The following is a 22,272-nucleotide window of genomic DNA, read 5'->3' on the forward strand; positions in this document are numbered from 1 at the left end:
TATATATTTTTTTTTTTAAAACAAAAATAATATCAAAATGACACTTTTTTATAAAACAGGACTAGCTTATGTTATAGTTAATCTTTATCTAAATATGTTTTAGTAATCAAAAATATGAATTCATGGGTAAGAAACGTGCTTATCGTGTATCCAAAAATCATGGCTATGTGAAAGATAGTCACAATTTTCAGTTTAAAAAATATGTAGTTATAGTTTTGTGGTTAAATTAAAAAATCATGGTTAATCGTGACGCAACACTGTTACACCTACGACAGTACAAAATTACAAAGCTGTAGTCACAATAACTATAGCAAAATCGTGGTTAGAGAGACAGACACTTCTTAGTGTTAGCAATTTGTGACTGAGTTTGTAGCCACTGTTAGTTTTTGATATATGTGGCGAGTTCGTGACTAGTTTTCTAATACTCTGGTCAATGTAGCTACGGTTTTTTCTTCTTCTTATTATGGCTAATTCAAAATCGTGGTTGGATTGTAAATCAAAGTTTATTTTGTTTCCGCTACGGTTTTACCAAAGTTACATTGTGGCTATGCTACAGATTTTTACTAATGGTTGTTCGTCTTGTGTGTACGTGGCATGAATCTCATGGCTAAGAGTAAGAGTATTTGGAGAGAAAAGATATACTGAAGTGATCAATTAGTATTAGTGTAGTGAGAGATGCTTGATAATTCTTTCCAGTTTTTTATCAGCATTCTTTTCCAGTTGAACTTACGAAGATGCATGTGAATTTATTTTCTTAAAAAAGTTTTTCAGAGTTGCGTATAGCCTCCAGTTCTACGTACTTACTTGTTACGGTACCTTATAGACAGTTGAAATAAAAAAAAACATGGATTTAAAATTATTTATATGAAAAATAATTGAATAGTACAGAATAGAGTTTTGTTCTTTGACAAAGACCTGATCGATTTATTCATTCATTATCCTTCTTTTGTATTGAATGCAAGTATAAAGAGATTAAGGTTGGTGATACATCATTACCTGGTTTCTCTGGTCAAAAGATCAGGTATAATATTTTTCTTTCTTTAGTAAATAAGGTAATAGATAGAACCTGTAAAATAGGACTAGACATTTTATCTGTTAAATTTGATTCTATTTGTTATTCGTTGTTATTCGATTCGAAAATTCTGGATATCCGTAAGCTTTTGAAAAGCTTTCGAAGCAAAGCAAATACTAAAATTCAATATCCGTTAATATCAAAGTAAATCACAAATATTAAAATTTTGGGAAGCGAATATCCGATCCGATCCGTCAATATATAAATACATGTATATTTTGATTATATTTAGAATTTTAAAGGTACAAAATTGTATAATTATTATTCTAACATATGATTTGACAGATTATATTCACATTTTCACTTATATAAAAGTATCACATAAAAAAAACATTTATGACAATTATATTTTTTCTTAAGTTTTGTGTTATTATAATTGTTAATAAAGTTTAGAAATTTACAAAATATATAGATTTACCACTTATTTTAATTTTTATCTTTTATATCATGTAAAATATATTTTACAAAACAATTTTATATCGAATTTTTAAGATTATTTGTAATAATCAAAACAAATAAGATATCCACAAATATCAATGTTTTTACCTGATATCTGTTTTTTCGAATATCCATATTTTTCCGAAGCAAAGCAAATCAGGAAATCAGATATCCGTAACATTCGGCAAATCAAAAATACTTTCAAAAATTTGGATATCTGATATGTGTCCAAGCCTACTGTAAAGTATGAAACGGGTAAAGAGATAAATTTGTTTCTTTCCTAGGATTTATTGGTTTTAGGTAGTTTGTGTGATGTGCATTTCCAAGGTCAATTTTAAATAATTATGTCTTCTTTTTATTCTTCACAGATTTAATAAGCTGTCTATATACATGGGATTATACACACAATTGTTGCACACAAAAAAACACACAATTATTGTTTATCTCTTATAAAGGAAAACGTTAATATTAGATGATTAAGATTTAAGATTGATCTTATCTAAACATTAAAAAGGTGAAAGTCCAAAAAGAAATATAATTAAAAAGTCTTCCTTAGAGAACTAAGATCCGACCGGTGACCATTCTAGAATCAAGAGAAACAAATAGGAAAAGAACGTAGAGAAATAAAATTGCAGGAACAACAATTCTTTTTTATTCCATCTTAAATTTGTCAAAGAATAATTTTCTTCTTTATTTCTCTACAAAAAAAGGAATGATAGAGAATGAGAAGAAAAAAATATTCTTTATGAATAGTAATTTTTTTAGGAAATATTAGAGAATACATTATTCCTCATTGTTCCTTGGTCACCAGTCGGACCCTTAGTATTTATCCCAATTCCAAACGCCATATCAGCTTTGATTGGTTGCTAGTCCTGATGACCAGCATAGAGAACACACAAAACATTAAAACTCATCTTCGTAGTTTATTGAGAAAAAAAAAACTAGGTAACTCGGGATGTTTGGAAAATGGTGTGTTTTTATTAAATCAGCAAAACTAAAATAATATATATACTTACATAGAGTTGGTAATAGAGTTGGTTTAAATAATAAAATAGATTCTGCATCGTAGATAGTTTTCCTTGTGTTAACACTTATATATTATTATTATGATAAAATAGAGTTGACTATTATATTTTATAATGAAATAATAAATCAACAATATCAAATTTGGATGCACCAAATATACATCTTTTATATCAATTACTATTTAGTATCAATCTGAAACATATATCAAAAGATGAGCCTTTAATAAAAAAAACACCAAAATAAGAATCAACCAACATATATCCAAAAGTTAAATAATCATAAATAAGATGATATATCCTGAATAAGATGCTATAATATTGTGATTGTCTTAAATCACATGTTTAATTAAAAAATAAAAATAAGTAAAATTATTAATTATATTTATTAAACATATGACAAATAAGCAAAATTACCTAAAACTATAGAAAATATGATAAATAAGAAAAATTACTTAAAATTTTACTAAAAACATCAAAATAAGAATCAACCAGCAGGTACAAAAAATAATTATAAATAAAATGTTATAATATTGTGATTATCTTAAATCACATGTTTAATTAAAATTACTAAAAATAAACAAGCTATTAATTATAATTATTAATAAATAAATAAATTTACCTAAAACTACGGAGATAATGACAAATAAGCAAAATTACCTAAAATCATGGAATACATGACAACTAAGCAAATTTACTTTTTAAATAATAGTATAGATATATATGATTTTCTTTAATCTTTACCCATAGAATTTCAGGACTAGACATATGTGCAAATGTAGTCATTTGTTTACTGATGCATCTTTCTTGGCTAAGACACTGATTTTTCTTAAATTTGTCCAACTTCCCACATATATGACCTGTAGCAGTTACATTCATTTTTTCATTTTAACTAAACTTGTATTTGATCTTATAATATAATCATCATACCAATACTCCACTACAATAATTTGTTTTTTTTTGTCACAAATTGAGATTATAGTAAAGCCCAAAGGCAAATACAAATACAGGGCCGAAGCCCGAACATACTTCAACAAACCCAAAGCCTAAAACCAACTTTGGCAATAAACAAAAGGAAATAAGGCCCACGGCCCATTTCAAAAACACCACCGACAGTCGATCTCTACGCCGACCCCTGTTCCAAGACTAGTCTGAGACGCCGCCGCCGGGAAAGCATCCGTCAAGGAAGACGACACCGTTGCAGATCCCGCGTCTCGCCAGTCACACCAAGTGCGTCTACCTACGCCATTCACCACTTCACCACCATAGCTTCTTCTCCTCGGGGATAGCGTCGATCGATCTAAGGAGATCGAGATCTAATCCCACATCTTTGAAGCCCCGAAGCTACTCCACTTAAAAACCATCTACGATCCGTCGGATAGCAACCTCGAACTCATCGAAAGCTCATCCAACCACTCCTCCATCTCATGAAAACCCTAGAACCACCATCTCCGACACACGGAGAGTCCGCACCGACAGAAACCGACTCCCCCCGAGCCAAAAGAAACACCAAACGTCTTCAGCATCAAAGACCACATAAACAGCGAGATGGATCTAAGAGAGCCTCTATTCCCCGGGAACAATAACCGGCGGCGGCGGAGCTTCCCAAGCCTCTCCCTCCCGGAAGAACTACTACCACGATAACAACTATCTCTTTTTTCCTTGTTGACTAGAGCCACGGTTGAACTGCACTTGACTGGAAGAACCGGACCGGCGGTGGCTAAAGGAGCCTCTCCGCCGGCCGGAGCAAAACTCTCTTTCTCTCTCTTTCTCTCTTTCTCTCTTTTTCTCTATTGACTAATTTTGCTACAATAATTTGTTTTGAAACCCTTTTTCCAAATCGCAAGTCCATATTCCAATAAGCTAACAAATTAGATAAGTCACCACAGATAAGTATGTGTATTAATTTATATGGATGGCAAACTGAGGATTAATAGTCTGTTTAGAACATGATCAAAAGAAAGAAGGTTAGGATAGGTGATATATCAAATCTAGATTTGGTGTTCAAATAGTCCAAGCAAGGAATCGCATCGCACACACACACTTCTGCCATTTCCATCATGTGTGTTCCCTCACGCACCACTGTCCACTTACTATCTCATTATACACCAAATTTAAATGTTTTTCAATCCACCAAGTCTATAAATCATTCCACACGGTCATTTGTTTTGTTTATTTAATGTATAATCCAATAGACTCAAACGGTATTAAACTTTTCCAATATATCATCAACGAATCTTCCAATTAATATGCATATATTTCTAATAAAGAATGTTTAACATTTAGCTCTAAAGATGTTAGGTAAACTGTAAATATTAGACACATAGTTGTCCCACATCGGTAGTTGGAAGGGATCCTAAGTAATATATAAGGTAGATGGGTCACTCCTCTTATCGCCAATTGGTTTTAAGTGTGAAGCCCATCTAGCTTAACATGGTATCAGAGCCCGATCCATACAGTCCAACCCGATCCACATCGATCTGGCCCAAAGTTGGCCCATCGATCTTTGTCCGAGCATTCCGAGATTGACGCTCAAAGAGCCATCATTTCGAGGGGGCGTATTAGACACATAGTTGTCCCACATCGGTAGTTGGAAGGGATCCTAAGTAATATATAAGGTAGATGGGTCACTCCTCTTATCGCCAATTGGTTTTAAGTGTGAAGCCCATCTAGCTTAACAGTAAACATCCCATAAATTTGGAGCGGTTTAGCCAAGAATTACATAACCAATAGCCCTTTTCTCAAAAAAAAAGAAAGAATTGCATAACCAAATAAATTTTATGAGATTTCTGAATATATGTACAAGTAAAATTCTAAAACAAATACTGTGTTTATTTTATATAGGAATTAGGAAATAGGTTAAAGGATTTTTTTAAATAAAAAACTCATCTTATTTACGTAAAAGCTTGAGACTGTCGATATACAAAAGTTACAAAATAACCTTATAACCGAAGCCATATTTATAAATCACTGGTGGTCTCTCTCACTATAAATACTCCTTGGCTCCCTTACAAAAATGCTCACACTTTTTAACTACTCTCAACTTTTAAACCGAACTCTCTTCTCTTGTTGGTCTCTGTAATGGCACGTCTTCTTCAAGAAGCCACCTCTCCATCTCCGCTGGAGGTTTCTCCGACATTAAGCTCCGATCTCATAGTCATCATAGCTGCTCTTCTCTGTGCACTCATTTGCGTCCTCGGCTTACTCGCCGTCTCTCGATGCACCTGGCTCTGGCGTATAGCCACCTCGAACTCGGGCCAGACTCATCAACCGCCGGTAGCTGCGGCCAATAAAGGATTGAAAAAGAAAGTCCTCCGTTCTCTGCCGAAGGTCACCTACTCGCCGGATTCGCCACCGGCGGAGAAACTCGCCGAGTGTGCTATCTGTCTGACGGAATTCGCCCCCGGCGATGAGATCAGAGTGTTGCCGCAGTGTGGTCATGGTTTCCACGTATCGTGTATTGACACGTGGCTTGGGTCCCATTCTTCGTGTCCTTCTTGCCGTCAAATCTTGGTTGTTGCTAGTGCTAGGTGTCACAAATGCGGCGGGTTGCCCGGTAGCTCAAGCTCAGGATCCGAACCCGATGCCGGTATCAAGCAACTTGAAGATGCTCCTGATAATTTCTTACCTTGATTCTTTTGAGACCTTTCCCCATATTTCACACTATATATAATATATTAAGAATGTTCATTGTCATCATTTTAATGGATAATGTTAATCTATCATATGCATTAATGTATATATTTATTTGTTGTAAATATATTATGTAATGGAAAGTTAATATCACAAACATTTTATTTCTTTGTAAATTGCAAATGAATGAGAAAAAAAAATCTAATACATTATTTATGGATATATGGACACGATTTGTGAACTGCCTATAGACCATGAAACAGTTTCAAATCGAACTTGAAACTGAGACCTTGGACCACACAACATATTAAAGATTTAGTACCAAACAAAACTACCAGATGCTTGATTCCATTTTGTTGTTGTCTGTATCCATTAGCTTATGGTGTGTGAATATGCAGCGGTAACGATGTATTTGTTAATGGTACACATTTTATATGTTTTAGATTGTTCCATGTCCTGCCGAACGAATCAAACCCTACTTTAGCAAAAATACATAAGTATCTAGTTACTAAATACTAATAATATTTATCTTAACCCCACGCACTTCTTTAATGATCATAGTCTATAAATCAACATTTCTCATCATAAAAATGATTTGCTTCATCCGATAGAAAATGTCAGTTCTGTATATAATTCATGTAAGAATTAAACAAATACATAGGCATTTCGTCTTGTCGTATGTATGCAAATATAGTTAACGTCTAGTTTCATGTAAAGTAATCAAAGTGTTTGTGTTTTGCTCTGTTCTTAATAAAACGTTTGCTCTGTTTTATTATTCTTTCTTTCTTACATTATGATCATCTTACATTAGATCCTTTATATAGGTAATAGAAAACCTATCTTTATCCTATTACAACTTGATCTAGGATATCTTAGCTTAATCCTAAACCTAATAATATTAGTTATCCAACTTACTTTAGGATAACTTGTTGTCTAAGCATGAAGCTTATCCAACATTCACCCTCTTAAGCTTCATGTCTTTATGGGTTAAATCTTGTACACTGATCTTCTCCCGCATCTCTTTGAACTGTATCTTCGCCAAAGCCTTCGTGAGTACATCTGCCAGTTGCTCCTTGCCAGGGACGTGTTCTACATCAAGTTGATCATTCTCAATGCATTCCCGTATGAAATGGAACCTCTTGTGGATGTGCTTACTTCTTCGATGAAAGACTGGATTCTTTGTTAATGCAATAGCTGATTTATTATCGATTCTGATCAATGTCTTCTCACACTCTCTTCCTGTGATCTCGCTCAACAAATCTTGAAGCCAAATGGCTTGTTTTGCAGCTTCTGTAGCTGCAACAAACTCGGATTCGCAAGATGAAAGAGCGACGATCTCTTGTTTTTGTGAACACCAACTGATAGGTGTATCTCCAAAGCAGAATAGGTGACCAGTAGTACTCTTACCATCGTCCATGTCAGTGTTATGACTACTGTCGCTATAGCCGACGAGTTTCTTGGTTCCTCCCTTCTTATATACCAAGCCAAAGCCAAGAGTTCCTCGCAAATATCTTAAGACTTGCTTAAGAGCTTCCCCGTGTGACTTACGCGGAGAATGCATGTACCTGCTGAGTACTCCGACTGAGAAGGCAAGGTCAGGTCTTGTGTGGAGGAGATACCTGAGACAGCCAATCCTTCTCCTGTATATAGTCGCATCAATCTCTGGTTCTTCTGTTGCTTTGGACAATTTGAGACCAAACTCCATAGGTATTAGTGCAGAGTTGCACGTATCCAGACCTGCTTCCTCCACTATACGCTTTGCATATGCTTCCTGTTTGATCTCTATTCCGTTAGGCACTTGTCTTACTTCGATGCCGAGATAGTAGCTTAGCTTTCCAAGATCAGACATCTCAAACTTGCTTGACATTGATGCTTTGAACTCCTTGATGGATGCAGACGAGTCTCCTGTTATAAAGAGATCGTCTACATATATAGCTACGACCAAAAGTGACTCTCCGCTCATCTTACGGTACACGGAGCTTTCCTTAGTACACTTCACAAACTTCAGACTCTTCAAGATCTGATCTAGCTTAGTGTTCCAAGCTCTAGGAGCTTGTCTCAAACCGTATAATGCCTTTGATAATTTGAAAACCTTATGCTCCTCTCCCTTCTTTTCAAATCCTTCCGGTTGAGATACATAAACATCTTCGTTTAGTTCACCGTGTAGAAACGCTGTCTTTACGTCCATATGATGAATTTCCCATTGATTCGCTGCTGCTAGTCCAGTTAAGAGCCTAATGGTCTCAAGTCGAGCTACATGAGCGAATGCTTCTTCAAAATCAACACCAAGTTCTTGTACATAGCCTTTTGCAACGAGTCTAGATTTGAACTTGTTAATAGTACCGTCTGCATTTCTTTTAATCTTGAAGACCCACCTTAGCCCAATAACTTTTACTCCTGGTGGTTTCTCGATCAAGATCCATGTCTCGTTCTTATTGATAGAGTCAATCTCGTCGGAACAAGCGTTTCTCCATCGTTTGTCTTTACTTGCTTCTTTGTAGTTGATCGGCTCATCATTGAGAATGAGAAGTAACATCTCACATTCAGTGTCTGCAATCATAACGTAGTCTTTTAAGTGAGTAGGAGGTCTCGTTTCTCGAGTTGATCGTCGTAACTCAGGAGTTGTAACAGGCTCTGTTTCAGTCTCTGTTCTGACCTGCTCTGTTTCCTTTGTTTCTTCTTCAACTTGTACATTGCTTCCTTGTTGGTTACTAACAGTGAACGGACCACATCCTTCATCATTAGTAACACCCCAAGACAAGTTAAACATTCCCGAGTCTCTGTTTTCCACTTGACTAGCAACTTGTTTTTCTCCCTTCCAATTCCAAGCCAAGTCTTCTCTAAAAATCACATCTCTGCTTACAGTTATCTTTCTTGTACTAGGGTTATAAAGCCTGTATGCTTTAGTTCCTGGTTCAATGCCAAGATGGACTAGAGAATGTGACCTGTCATCAAGCTTTCTTAAGTGAACAGAGTCAACCTTTGCGTGTGCTACGCAACCAAAGACCTTAATATGACCCACGCTCGGCTTTCTTCCTCTTAGTCTTTCATACGGTGTCTGATCCTTCAGTGCTCGTGTAGGAACTCTGTTGATCAGATACGTTGCGTGTCTGACCGCTTCACCCCACATATAGTTAGGAACATTCTTAGCCTTCAACATGCTTCTCGTCATCTCCATCAAGGTACGGTTTCTTCTCTCGACAACGCCGTTCTGTTGCGGCGTGTAAGGAGCAGTCAGATGACGCCTTATACCGTTGTTGTTACAAAACTCTTGAAATTCGTTTGAAGTGAATTCACCTCCCCTATCAGTTCGTAGAGTTCTTATCTTCTTGTTGACATCTTTCTCGACAAACAACTTGAATGACTTGAATTTCTCAAATGCATCTCCTTTATCTTTTAATAATATAGACCACATATACCTTGTGCAGTCGTCTATTATTACAAAGATATACCTATTGCTTCCGAGTGTAGCCGGTGAAATTGGACCACATAAATCAGCATGAATAAGGCCAAGAATCTGTGATGATCTGTAGGCTGTGGCTTGAGGAAAAGACAGTCTGGTTTGTTTACCAACTAGACAAGAATCACATATTTGATTGTCTCCTTTAATCTCTGGCAAACCGACAACCATCTCCTTAGTAGACATAGCTTTCATAGTCTGGAAACTAATATGTCCAAGTCTTGCATGCCATCTCCACGGTATCTCCTCAATCTTTGCGTGCAAACAGGTAGGTTTACCAATTTTTAGACTTAACTTATATAGTCGATTTGGACCTCTTTGAACTCTTGCAAGTAGCCTTCCATTGTGATCTCTCAATGTGAGATAATCATCCTTTAATCTTACATCACAACCCTGTTCAGTTGCTTGTCCTAAGCTTATTATGTTACTCTTTAGCTCCGGAAGATAGTAGATATCAGTGAGAAGCTTCTGCTCACCATTCTTTGCTTCGAACAGTATGGACCCTTTGCCATCAATATTGATATAGGAACCATCTCCAAATCTCACCTTCCCTTTTATCTTCTCGTTGAGTTCTGAGAAAAACGATCTCTCACCAGTCATATGATTACTGGCACCGTTGTCTAGGTACCAGACTCCTTCTTCGTTCTTGCTACTATTGAGTGACTTCAATACAATCTTTTCTTCATTAAGCAAGACAACTTCATGCATAAGCAAGGCTATATCGGCTTTCTCAGTTTCTGCTACATTAAGCTCTTGTTCTTCTTGTTTCTTCTCGGGGCAGACAGAGGCAAAGTGACCCTTTTTCTTACAGTTAAAACATACAATCTGTGAATAGTCTTTCTTCTCCTTGTTCCATTCTCCAGAGTTGTTTCTTCCACGACCTCTCCCTCTGTTTCCTCTGCCGCGTCCTGTATTCTGTCCTCTACCTCTCCCTCTCGAATTATCAGTTCCTGTTTGATCATAAGTCTTCGAGTATAAGAGACTTCCTTGATGATCTTGAGATGCTTGAGCTTCCTTTTGCTTTACTCGTTCCTCAAACGCTTTGAGTCTTCCAATAATCTCCTCATATTCGATCGAGTTCAAGTCTAACATCTGCTCCAGTGAAGCCGTCATATGAATGTACTTCAAAGGTAAACTATCAAGAAGTTTCTTTACTTTCTTAGATTCTTCAATACACTGTCCTAACGAGGCCGCTTTCGAGGTAATTTCAGATACTTTACTAGTGAATGAATTAATAGAGTCTGAATCATTCATTCTCAGTCTATCAAATTCATTCATTAGTGTACACAGTCGGGCTGTTCTAACTCGTTCTGCTCCAAGGTTTCTTGTTTTGATTGATTCCCAAATCTCTTTAGGAGTATCATCATCTCCAATCTGCATTACCAGATTATCAGGCACTGATTGATACAGGAGTATAGTCGACATACTATTCTTTCCTTCATCCTCTGTTCCTGGATCAATTGCTTCCCATACCCTATAAAACTTGAATAAAGCTTTCATCTTCTTTGCCCAGACGTTGTAGTTTGTCGTCGTAAGCATTGGACAAACTATTGCACTTGGAGCATCTTCTCTTCTTCCCGGTGGAGTCGGGGTTTTCACCTCTGTCAAGTCTTTAGTATCAGCCATGGATACCTACTTCTTGAATATGAATAACCTAGTGCTCTGATACCAAATAAAGTAATCAAAGTGTTTGTGTTTTGCTCTGTTCTTAATAAAACGTTTGCTCTGTTTTATTATTCTTTCTTTCTTACATTATGATCATCTTACATTAGATCCTTTATATAGGTAATAGAAAACCTATCTTTATCCTATTACAACTTGATCTAGGATATCTTAGCTTAATCCTAAACCTAATAATATTAGTTATCCAACTTACTTTAGGATAACTTGTTGTCTAAGCATGAAGCTTATCCAACATCATGTATAGAAACATCAAAAAGCTTAAACCAATCTAATTGAAAATTGTTGGTTATTTGTTGTTACGATTTCGATTAACTAATAGAATATTCCATGGACAGGTAGACAGATGGACCAATGTGCATGGAACGGATGGTGTGATGTGTGTTGTCAGAGTTTTCTCTTTTCCCTTTTCCATTAATAAAGCAGCAAACTGGTAAAAGTAGAGTTCTAAATATTTAATTTATTCATGTTTTTTTTGTTAAAAAACAGTACTTTATAGTATTGGGAACACGAGCTTGTATCCCACTAAATTATCAAACGCAACTTTAAATTATTAGGACTTCGAAAATGACCATGATCCATGAAGATGGACTTATTTTGTCGTCGAACATTGACCTACCAAAAGATCGCCAAAATATTCAGAGTACAACTAAAGTGTGAGTTAAGACAATTAGAAAGTACTATTTTGATAATGATTAGTCAAGATGTAGATAATTACAGTCACGATAAACAACTATAATATGATTATTCATCTTTCTCTGTGTAGCCATCAAATAAAACACGTACGAATAATGATGGTCCACCATCGCGAGCTATCATAATTCATCACGAGTTTCTCCACTATGGAAAGTGCAGTGCGTCCATGTGCTAAGTGCTAAACTGCTAATCTTATTTAATCGTATAATAATATCCATAGAAAGTTTTGTAACATGGTAATCTAAATTATCAGAACCTCGTGGGTCGAATGGTAAAGAAGAGATGGATTCCGGACACCAACATGTTTTAGTTCCGGCTCCAAGTTCGATTGTTATTTGATTACATGTTTTTTAAAAATTTTTTTGCCGTGTAATCAAGCATAGAAGTCTTACACTTTGTTTCCAACATCTTGTAAACCCAAACGTTTATTTTCGTAATAATATTTATCATTTAGCACAAAAACATGTTTTAGTTCTGGTCCATTTGTTTGGTGAAATTAAGTCATATTACTCTTAAACATCCACACAAATATAAACATTTGTTTTTTTTTGGCTTATTTGCATATCAGAAAGATGATATTTCAATTGGTCCGGAATACCTCATGCTAATCAAAGAAAAAAAAACTCAAGTTGCATAATGACATTGAATATAGCATTATGTTCACATTTTCGAGCTGAAAGCAAGCTATAACCAGTTATCCCAAATTTTTGATTTATCTATACATGGAGTACAATTCAATCTTATAGATTTTCAGATTTCTTGGACAAATAAATTCATTTTCATAATAAATACTTACCTTTTCTAACTGGCAATCTCCCATTCATACTCTACATATATATGCTACTTGAAAACTAAAAATCATATTGTTAAAACATATCCAAGTTCGATTATTGTTGTTGTTGTTGTATTATTGTACGTGCATGCATGTGCATGACCTGCGTTACCTTATTCTTTGGCTTTATCTCTATGGATAGATGATAGCATTTTTGCTTGTCTCTTAATCGTATTATTAAACTAGTGGTATTCCGGCGCTACGCGCCGGGTTCATATGTTGTATTTTTTACATGAATTTATAATTTATTATATGATTTTAGTAAATAAAATATTCTAAAAATATGAAATGAAAATATGTATAAAAAATTAAAAATGATATTTTCTAATCTTTTTGATAGTGGTTAAAAGAGCTGGGAATTTAATTCAGATCCCGGGGGCTCCGCCCCGTTTGATCCGCCGCGGAGCGGGTGCGGGTCGATCGGTTTAAAATTTTTGAACTGCGAGTGCGCGTGTGGGTTAAGATTAGTTTAAGTGGGGCGGGTGCGGGTCAGCCGAATATGAGCCGTGGGTACCTGCCGATCCACAAATTCAAAAAAAAAAGTTTTTTTTCTTTTTTCGTAAAAATATATAAACATATAAAATATTTTTATAATTTTAGTTATAATGTATTATTTTAATATTGTTTTTAATAATTAATATATAATGAAAATAATTAATATATAATTAAAATAATAATATATAATTAAAATAATTAGTTTTTAATATAATTATTATTACCCGCGAGTAAGACGGTTTATCCACGGGTTTTGGAGGAGCGGATGCGGGTTTAAGATTTTTGGTCATACGGATCATGTGGGTCAAATTTACGAAAGTGATACATATTGTTGACTATAGAGAATCATAGATGCTCTATTCTCCATAGTCAACATCAAATATAAAGAAAACCTATAAACCATGATTTTGAAACCCTACCCATACACTGAATCTGACGATTGATCGGGTCACTGAATTGACCGGATCAGTGAATTATTGGACCAACCGTTGATGAACCGCATGTTAATAAATAATTAATTTTCTTATATAATAATATATTAGCTATGAAAATTTTATATAATAGTTAATATTTTGAAATGTTTTCTAAACATAAAAGAATAGTTTGGATATTTATCTATTTTATGCTTAAAAATTTAGAAAATACTTAACCTTGGTTTCTATATTTTTATCTTCATTTGACATACAAAATATTAAAAAATAGTTTAGACTATTTAAAAAATTTGTAACATAAGAGTTATGACATCTAAAAAAATCAAGACATACAATTCACAAATATTTATGTCGAATGTGAATAATAAATTAAACTTCCAATGCAAAATAAACCAAAACTAAAAAATCATATCAGTAAATTGTCAATAATAAAAATAAATTAACACCAAATCACATCAACTAATTTTGATTTTCTCTAAATTTTAAAACTTACCAACAGCTCACCAAGTTCTTGTTCTTCAACAATTCAAAACATGTTTTGTAATCCACATGATCATATGATCTTATTCTTTTTGATCTGTAAATTAAAAATGTAATAACTTGTTATAAACTAAGTTAAATAAAAAACAACTTATTCACTTTTCTTGCAAACGTAAATTGTAATGTAGAAGAATAATAAGCTTGATCTTCCTTGAGTTTGTTTTATGGATGTGCGGGTCGAGCAAAATCACGCTTACTCACCTTCCTTGTAAACGTAAATTGTAGTGTAGAAGAATAGGAAGACGGTAATAAAACTGAAAAAATCTAAATTTATAATTAGAAATTTATAATATAAAACATAATTTAAAACATAACTAAAAACTAAAAAAATAAAAATAAAAATTATCTATTGATTCAACCAGTGGTGTAACCGGTATTGGATTTCGGGTTTTAGTGAGTTTTTTTAGGTTTTAAATTGGGGTTTTAAATTTTGGATTTTTTTTCACAAAACTCAAACAAGATTTATATTGGGTCGCGGAGTTTACCGGTTCAACAGTGGTTCCGGTTCGGGTTCAAAACACTGTTATAAACGCTTGGGCGAGGAAAAGTTTAAAAACCTAATATCTTTCATAATTAACATTAAAACCTGTTAGATATAATTTAAGAAAAGATTTTAATTATTAAAAAGAGTGTGCCAAATGACACTGGGTTTATTCCTAGGGAGAAAAAAAACTCAACTTTATTATATAAGATAATTGGAAATTTAGAATATAGAACAGAATTTAAAATATAATTAAAACTAAAAAAATAAAAATTATCCATTGGTTTAACCAGTGGTGCAACCGGTATCGGGTTTTGGGTTTCAGTGAATTTTTAGAGATTTTAATTGGGATTTTATATTTTGGCTTTTTCACAAAACTTAAATCTGATTTCTATTGGGTCAGAGAGTTTACCCATTCAACAGTGGCTCTGGTTCGGGTTCAAAACACTGTTATAAATGCTTGGGTTTTTATGAGGAAAATCTTTAAAACCCAATGTCTTTCATAACTAACATTAAAACCTATTAAATACTTATAAATTAAGAAAAAAAATAATTATTAAAAGGAGTGTGCCACATGGCATTAAAACCCCCAAGAAAAAAAATAAGCCAACTTTATTATAATTGATGAAAAGTTTAAAAACCCAATATCTTTCATAATTAACATTAAAACCTGTTAAATATAATTTAAGAAAAGATTTTAATTATTAAAAAGAGTGTGCCAAATGACACTGGGTTTCTTCCTAGGGAGAAAAAAAACTCAACTTTATTATATAAGATAATTGAAAATTTAGAATATAGAACATAATTTAAAATATAACTAAAACTAAAAAATAAAAATTATCTATTGGTTAAACCAGTGGTGTAACCGGTATCGGGTTTTGGGTTTCAGTGAATTTTTAGAGGTTTTAATTGGGATTTTATATTTTGGCTTTTTCACAAAACTCAAATCTGACTTCTATTGGGTCGGAGAGTTTACCGATTCAACAGTGGCTCTGGTTCGGGTTCAAAAAACTGTAATAAATGCTTGGGTTTTTATGAGGAAAATTTTAAAAATTCAATGTCTTTCATAACTAACATTAAAACCTATTAGATATAAATTAAGAAAAAAAATTATTAAAAAGAGTGTGCCACATGGCATTAAAACCCCCAAGAGAAAAACAAGCCAACTTTATTATATAAGATTACCGATTCAACGGTGGCTCTGGTTCGGGTTCAAAAAACTGTTATAAATGCTTGGGTTTTTATGAGGAAAATTTTAAAAATTAAATGTCTTTCATAACTAACATTAAAACCTATTAGATATAAATTAAGAAAAAAAATTATTAAAAAGAGTGTGCCACATGGCATTAAAACCCCCAAGGAGAAAAAAAAGCCAACTTTATTATATAAGACTCTAGCTATTATGCTTTATCATATTAAATTTTAGTGATTATTTATTTCTGCTGAATCAAAAATAGAGAGTATTAAGTATAAAGTGAAGAGCTGCTTTTTTTTTTGGGAAGTAGGAACTATAAATTCTCATAGAAAAATGATGAGGAACATTCCAAATCTGGCCGGATATGAGAAAATGAGAAGTTTTTTCTCCCTCTAATGACTCAGGGAAAATGAGAAGTTGAGGACCACACTACGTACACATAGGAGTTTTTTCTCCCTCTTGTACTCTCTCTCTCTACTGTTCAAAACTCTCTCAAAGTTTATCTTCTCCGTCTCTGCTCCGACGTTTGGAGGCACCGGCGGTCGGTCCGGCGTACGTTAGCTCCAGCGTCGGAGGCGCCGTCTCTCCCCTCTTCTTCTTTTTCTTTTGCTCCTCGTCCTCACCTCTCCGTGCTCCGTCTTCTTGTCTGAGTTTGTGGTGGGTGATGCGTCGTCGGAACCCTAGATCTTCCCGGGGAGGTACAGATCCGGTGGTCAAGACCCCTTCTGGAGACTCGACGAGACGGGTAGGGTTGTGCAGAGTAAGGAGTCGGCTTTTTTGGGAGAGATCTCCGACGAATCTGCGTTTTACCTTGTAGATCTGTTCGGGACCTCGGCGATGGTGGCGCGTGAGACTTGCTATGGCTCTCTCCTCTGATCTTCATTGTCTCTGATGTTGCGAAGCGGTTCCTTTGTTGTGGAGTGGAGCGTACAGCTTTCCATTGGCTCGAGACTCGGCGTCTTGTCTCGGTACATGGTTTCAGCTTCGTTCAAGGGAGACGACAGTATTATTCAATCGTCGGCGCGTGCGCTTAGGAACATGTGGTTGTGTGGCTGCTGCTCCTCTGCGGGTCCTCGTGTGTGGCCTAAGGTTGTTTAGCTGGTTTTGTCGTCTATGGCAGATTAGACTTCACATCCGGAAGTTTCTCTCTGTTTGCTATTGCGTCTTATGGTCCCGGATTCTTGTTCCTGCCTCGTCGCGAGAGGTTTGGTGTTTTCAGCTCTTCTTTGTTTCTCTGCTATCGACTCTCCATCGAAGTGAAGAACAAAGCCAAGGAGAACATGATCAGGTTCTCTGATCTGGACTGGTTGTTGCGGGTAACATGGCTAGAGTCGGTTGTTGTTGCTTGTGACTTGGAGCTCCAGTTGAAGAGTCAGTCATCCCGATACTGGGATTTCCCCTTGGACGTCTTGGTAGATTGCTCTTCTTCTTTTTGCAGGGTTTGAAGATCTTGTGTTCAGGATTTGCTGTCATTGCATCCCACTTTCTCGAGGATGTGTGTTCGTTGGTGGTCTTGGCTATTGACAGGTATACATTCCTCTCCGATTGTCCGGTGTTTTGGGCTTCATAGACCGGGTCGTTTATGAAGATGATGAAGTCATCAGGATCCAGCTACTCCGGCAGGAAGGCAACTAGGATGGCGACAGTCTCCTAGGCTCGGGAAGGCACCGGCAACGTGGGTAACTCCCGTTAATTCCACTTTCCCGGGTTACGCCAACTACGGTAGAGAACGGTGAACGATTCTGTGGCGTTCATAACTGACTAGTGAACTGCGCCGGATTAGGTTTGTATAAGGGAATCTAGTTAGGGGTGGATTAAGCGGTTATTTTGTCGGATTCAAATTTGTAATCGATACCGGATTCCCGGTTCGGGCTGGTTAAATTTTAATATATATTTAAAAAAAAAAAAATCTGGCCGGATATTCCCACATTCGTGTTTTTACGTATTTTTTTGAGAAATTGCCAAAAATACCATTTTCATAGTACCACTTTTTATGTTTACACTAATCACTTTTACCACTACTTTTAATGAAGGGTTTAGATTTGAACGTTTAGGATTTAGAGTTTAGATTTTATGTTTTAGGGTTTAGATTTGATGTTTTAGGGTTTAGGGTATAAAGTTTAGGGTTTAGAGTTGAGGATTTAGGGTTTATAGTTGAGGTTTCAGGGTTTAGGGTTTAGGATATTGAATTTAGGGTATATAGTTTAGGGTTTAGGGTTTAGAGTTGAAGATTTAAGGTTTAGAATTGGGGGTTTAGGATTTAGAATTTTGGATTAAAATTTTGAAAAGCATATAAAAACAAAGATATAAGAGTCTTTAACATTTTAATAAATAGGGTATTTTTGAAAATGTGTACTTAGTGGTGGTAAAGATGAATAATGGTACCTTTAAAGTGGTATTTTTGAAAATTCCCCTTTTTTTTAGCAATTTCATTTATTTATATATATTACCTTGAATGCTTGATTTTTCTAGCTAGTTGTGTTATAAAAAAAAATCATCATTGGTTGAATCTATTTGAATGAATAAATTGTACATTTTTGGACGCATTAACGTAATGTTCATTACATTCTGGTTTGATAGACATAAAGCAATATCTCGTTCGCGCATTATAAATTTTATACTTGAATAAGACTAGATTTCTAATGCACGATTTGATATGTTTTGTTATGGAATATACATGTGCATCAGCGCATGCTTATGAAAAAAAAATATATATATAGAGCTAGGAAGGATCAATATATACTATTTTAGTTACTACGATTGCTAGGCCTCGTTGGTATTTATTGGGCTTCAAAAGTCGAAACTAGAGTAAACTTAACAAAGCGAAATTTTACTCTCTTTTTTTTTTGTCAACCGCGAAATTTTACTCTCTTGTTAAATATTTATAAAGAAAAGTTAAAAACTGAACCAGTGACACTGCAAACTGGCTAAACCATTATAATAACAATCTCTTGTTGCATGTTCCTGAAGAAAAGTTCAAAACTGAACCATTGACACTGCAAACCGGCTAAACCATTATAAGACCATAAGACCACCTCCATCCCAAGATCCTTAAGGGGTTTATAAGGGTGGGGGGCCCGGTGGGACCCAATATTTTTAAAACTCTTCACTCTCTCACCTCTAAAACCCTCTATTTAAGAGTTGCCTCTTACACTGTTACGCGGGTCCCACGCACACGTGGTGACCCGCGATTGGTTACTTTTTTTTTTTTTTGAAAAATCGGATAAAAAATTAAAAAAAAAAAAAAAAAAAATTTAAGAACCCCAGTTCTGGGATTCACCAATGGAGGTGCCCTAATCATGGTTAGGGTTGTGCCTGGCAAGCCAAAACAGCGGTTACATTGGTGATAAAATCCTGATTTTTGAAAGTCACAGCAAGTTTTTTTCATTTGGCTAAAGCATTTTTATCTATAGTAGACCGCCTAACCGGCCGAATGTAGCAACTCATCTGAAATGTCATTTTCAGAATCACAAACCAAAATATTAAGCACAAGTAACAAAATAAACTGCAATATAAAATAAAAATATGGTTCATCCTAAGAAAACTAAATATAGTTTATCCAAAAAGGGCATGGATTACGTCATAGTGAAGAACTCTAGGGGGCCAAAATGAGAAGAAAAGGTTTCATTAGGATGAAGAGGAACAATGTAGTAACCCATAAGGTTTATGTGGAAGCAACCAGGTGGCTTCTGTCCCAACCAAAAGTGAGTGACATTCATTCATGTTTAGTGTCAAGCTGATCAAGCTTTGACATTCATATACCGTTTTAAATGCACGGATTTAAATAGTAGAAACAAAGAAAAAAGAAGTCAGGTAAACACGAGAACAAAAAAAGACTTAACATATCAAACATCAAAATCAAGGAAAATTTAGAGTTAAATTAGAGAAGACAATCAAAAGACGCTTGATTGTGTTGTGATATCAAAATCACTATTCTATTGGGAACAACTCATTACCAGAAGCACATGTGGAATCAGTGTCGTCCTCTTCGTTCTCTTCTAACGATCTTCCCATAGTTTCACGAGTGAAGAAGTACGTCACCAAAACTCCAGCGATACAAACTGCACCAAGGATTAAAAACGCTATCCTCACGCGTCTTACCTCTGGAAAAACCTCTCCTTTGTCCTTTTCTTCGTGTTTAGTGGCCCACAAGAAACCAACCGTCCCAACAATGGCTCCAAACTTCCCGGCAGCTCCGGATATCCCGTGACACGTAGACCTAAACCTTGTCGGGAAAAGCTCCGCCGGGATGATAAATGTCGTCGTGTTCGGTCCAAAGTTGCTAAAGAAAAAGATCAATCCGTAAAGAATCATAAAGCCTTTATTAGTCTTCTCATGCTTAGACCAATACCAACTGTACGGTATCCCAGCGACTAGGTAAACAACGGCCATACAGAAAAAACCCATTATCTGAATCTTGACACGACCGACTCTATCGATGAAATAGACGGTAAACCAGTAGCCGGGGATGGTGGAGCAAGCGGCTATGATGGCTGCGAGTTTAGCCACCTCAAAGGCAGAGTCATAGACGTTTGTGGAGTTGATAGGTTTGTTGGAGAAACTGAAGATTTGAGAGAGGAGGAGGTTGCTTGTGTAAAAGACCACGTCCACTAGGAACCAGTTGGCTGAGGCTGCGAAGAGGTCACGGCCGTGAAGGCTGAAGAAACGGCGGGAGAAGAGTTTGTAGGAGGAAGAAGAAGATGGTGGTAGTTCTAGTGTCTCCGATGATGTATCGTCGGCTATTTGAGACATCGTGGTTGGGGACATGACTCTTTGCATGTCTTTTGCTGCTTGTCTTGCGTTGTTTTCAACAAGAGCTGTGTATCTGCATGCATTTTTAAATGTTTGGTATTTGAACAATTGAACTACTGATTTGATCTTTAGTTGAAAACACAGAAAAGGGGAAAATACAAAAGCGTTGCACAAACAAAAAAAAGGGGAAAATACAAAAGTAAAGATTTATTGCTCGAAGTTCATTGGTAAAATCATCTAAACTAAAAATTATTGTCCTTAGTTAGTGGATAAGGTTATAAATATATTCAAGATTTTGTAAAAGTTATAAAGCACATATACTACATAAACATACTCCCTCTGTACCATTTTAAGTGATGTTTAAGGTTTTTACACAATTATTAAGAAAATACAAAATTTTATGCACTTTATCTTGGTTATATAAAAAATACATTAAATAAAACAAGTTTAACCAATAACAAAATAGTACATGATTTTGTAATTGGTCACAAAATTTGAATGACATTTAATTTTACCTAAAATAGTGAGAACATCTTATATTATGGACCAAAATAAAAATCTTAAAACTCCACTGAAAGTGGAACAGAGGGAATATGTAAATTAGTATGTTCTTATTTCAACTGAATTACAACAAAAGAGAGCTATACCAAAGTTAGAAGAGATCATTGTCTCAACTGGAAATGAATCTAACCATTGTATAAGAAGTTCTTAAGTTCGAGTAATCACTATGACGAAACTACATGATGTGCTTACGGATCTGGGGACTAGAAATTCGGTCAGAACCTTTTGGTGATTCAAAAAACGGAAAAAATATATATATATATATCAAAGCTCACTAAATAACCAATGCGGAGAATGAATGAATGACATGCCTTTATATATCGTACATTATGTCCCAACTTATAGTATGCGTGACATTTCGAACTAATTAATTAACAAAACTAATTAGATAAAATTGTTCGAATTTCAGTTGATTATTAACCACGTTTTCCTTTATAGTCAACAAATATTTACTGAAACTTTACAGTCGAAACAGATTAGCTAGGTTTAATACTAGAGATTGTTTCACCAGCTAAACTAAAAATTAGTCATAAGATATACATATATATTCGACTTTTATTTATAAGGCACATATAATCCAACTGGGAGAACTTGATAGGAAGAGATTACATATTATTTGGAGAGATTGAATCTAGTTATAATATAATAAAACTATGTTTATTAGCTGGAGCTTAAACCTGGGAAGAATAATTAATTAATACAAGGCATACTAAAACCATATATTAGACATCAAAATGAGAATACTATCCGAATACGTTATCAGGATGTAACCTAAAAAAGGTATATATACCACTGTGTTCGGTATATTCGCTCACAAGTCAACTTACTTCATAGGAACAAAAACACGACGTTCCCACTCTTTACAACATACTATACATTTATATTATTATATGTCTATAATCGGAACAAAATCATATCGAATTTAGGTTAAATTTCATGAATTCTTCACTCACATAAGATTCAGTTTCTCCAACATTGTTTCGA

The 22,272-nt window shown here is 35.1% G+C and overlaps 2 protein-coding genes across 2 annotated transcripts; one reads left to right on the forward strand and one right to left on the reverse strand.

Moving 5' to 3' along the window:
- Window positions 1–5,565: 5,565 nt before the first annotated feature.
- Window positions 5,566–6,337, forward strand: LOC108834885 (RING-H2 finger protein ATL8; the record flags this gene model as incomplete). Its single annotated transcript, XM_018608201.2, has 1 exon — window positions 5,566–6,337. A coding segment is annotated over one exon (600 nt), but the record flags the coding sequence as incomplete, so codon positions are not given.
- A 13,419-nt stretch (window positions 6,338–19,756) lies between these two features.
- LOC130498027 (probable inorganic phosphate transporter 1-9) lies at window positions 19,757–22,264 on the reverse strand. The gene is made up of 2 exons (XM_056991363.1): window positions 22,242–22,264; window positions 19,757–20,800 (listed from the first exon to the last, which is right to left on the reverse strand). The coding sequence occupies exons 1-2, from the start codon at window positions 22,262–22,264 to the stop codon at window positions 19,906–19,908; spliced, it is 918 nt and encodes a 305-aa protein (XP_056847343.1). The 3' UTR covers window positions 19,757–19,905.
- Window positions 22,265–22,272: the final 8 nt, after the last annotated feature.

This window comes from Raphanus sativus, chromosome 7, assembly GCF_000801105.2.
Source record: "Raphanus sativus cultivar WK10039 chromosome 7, ASM80110v3, whole genome shotgun sequence".
Classification (NCBI taxonomy): Eukaryota; Viridiplantae; Streptophyta; class Magnoliopsida; order Brassicales; family Brassicaceae; genus Raphanus; species Raphanus sativus.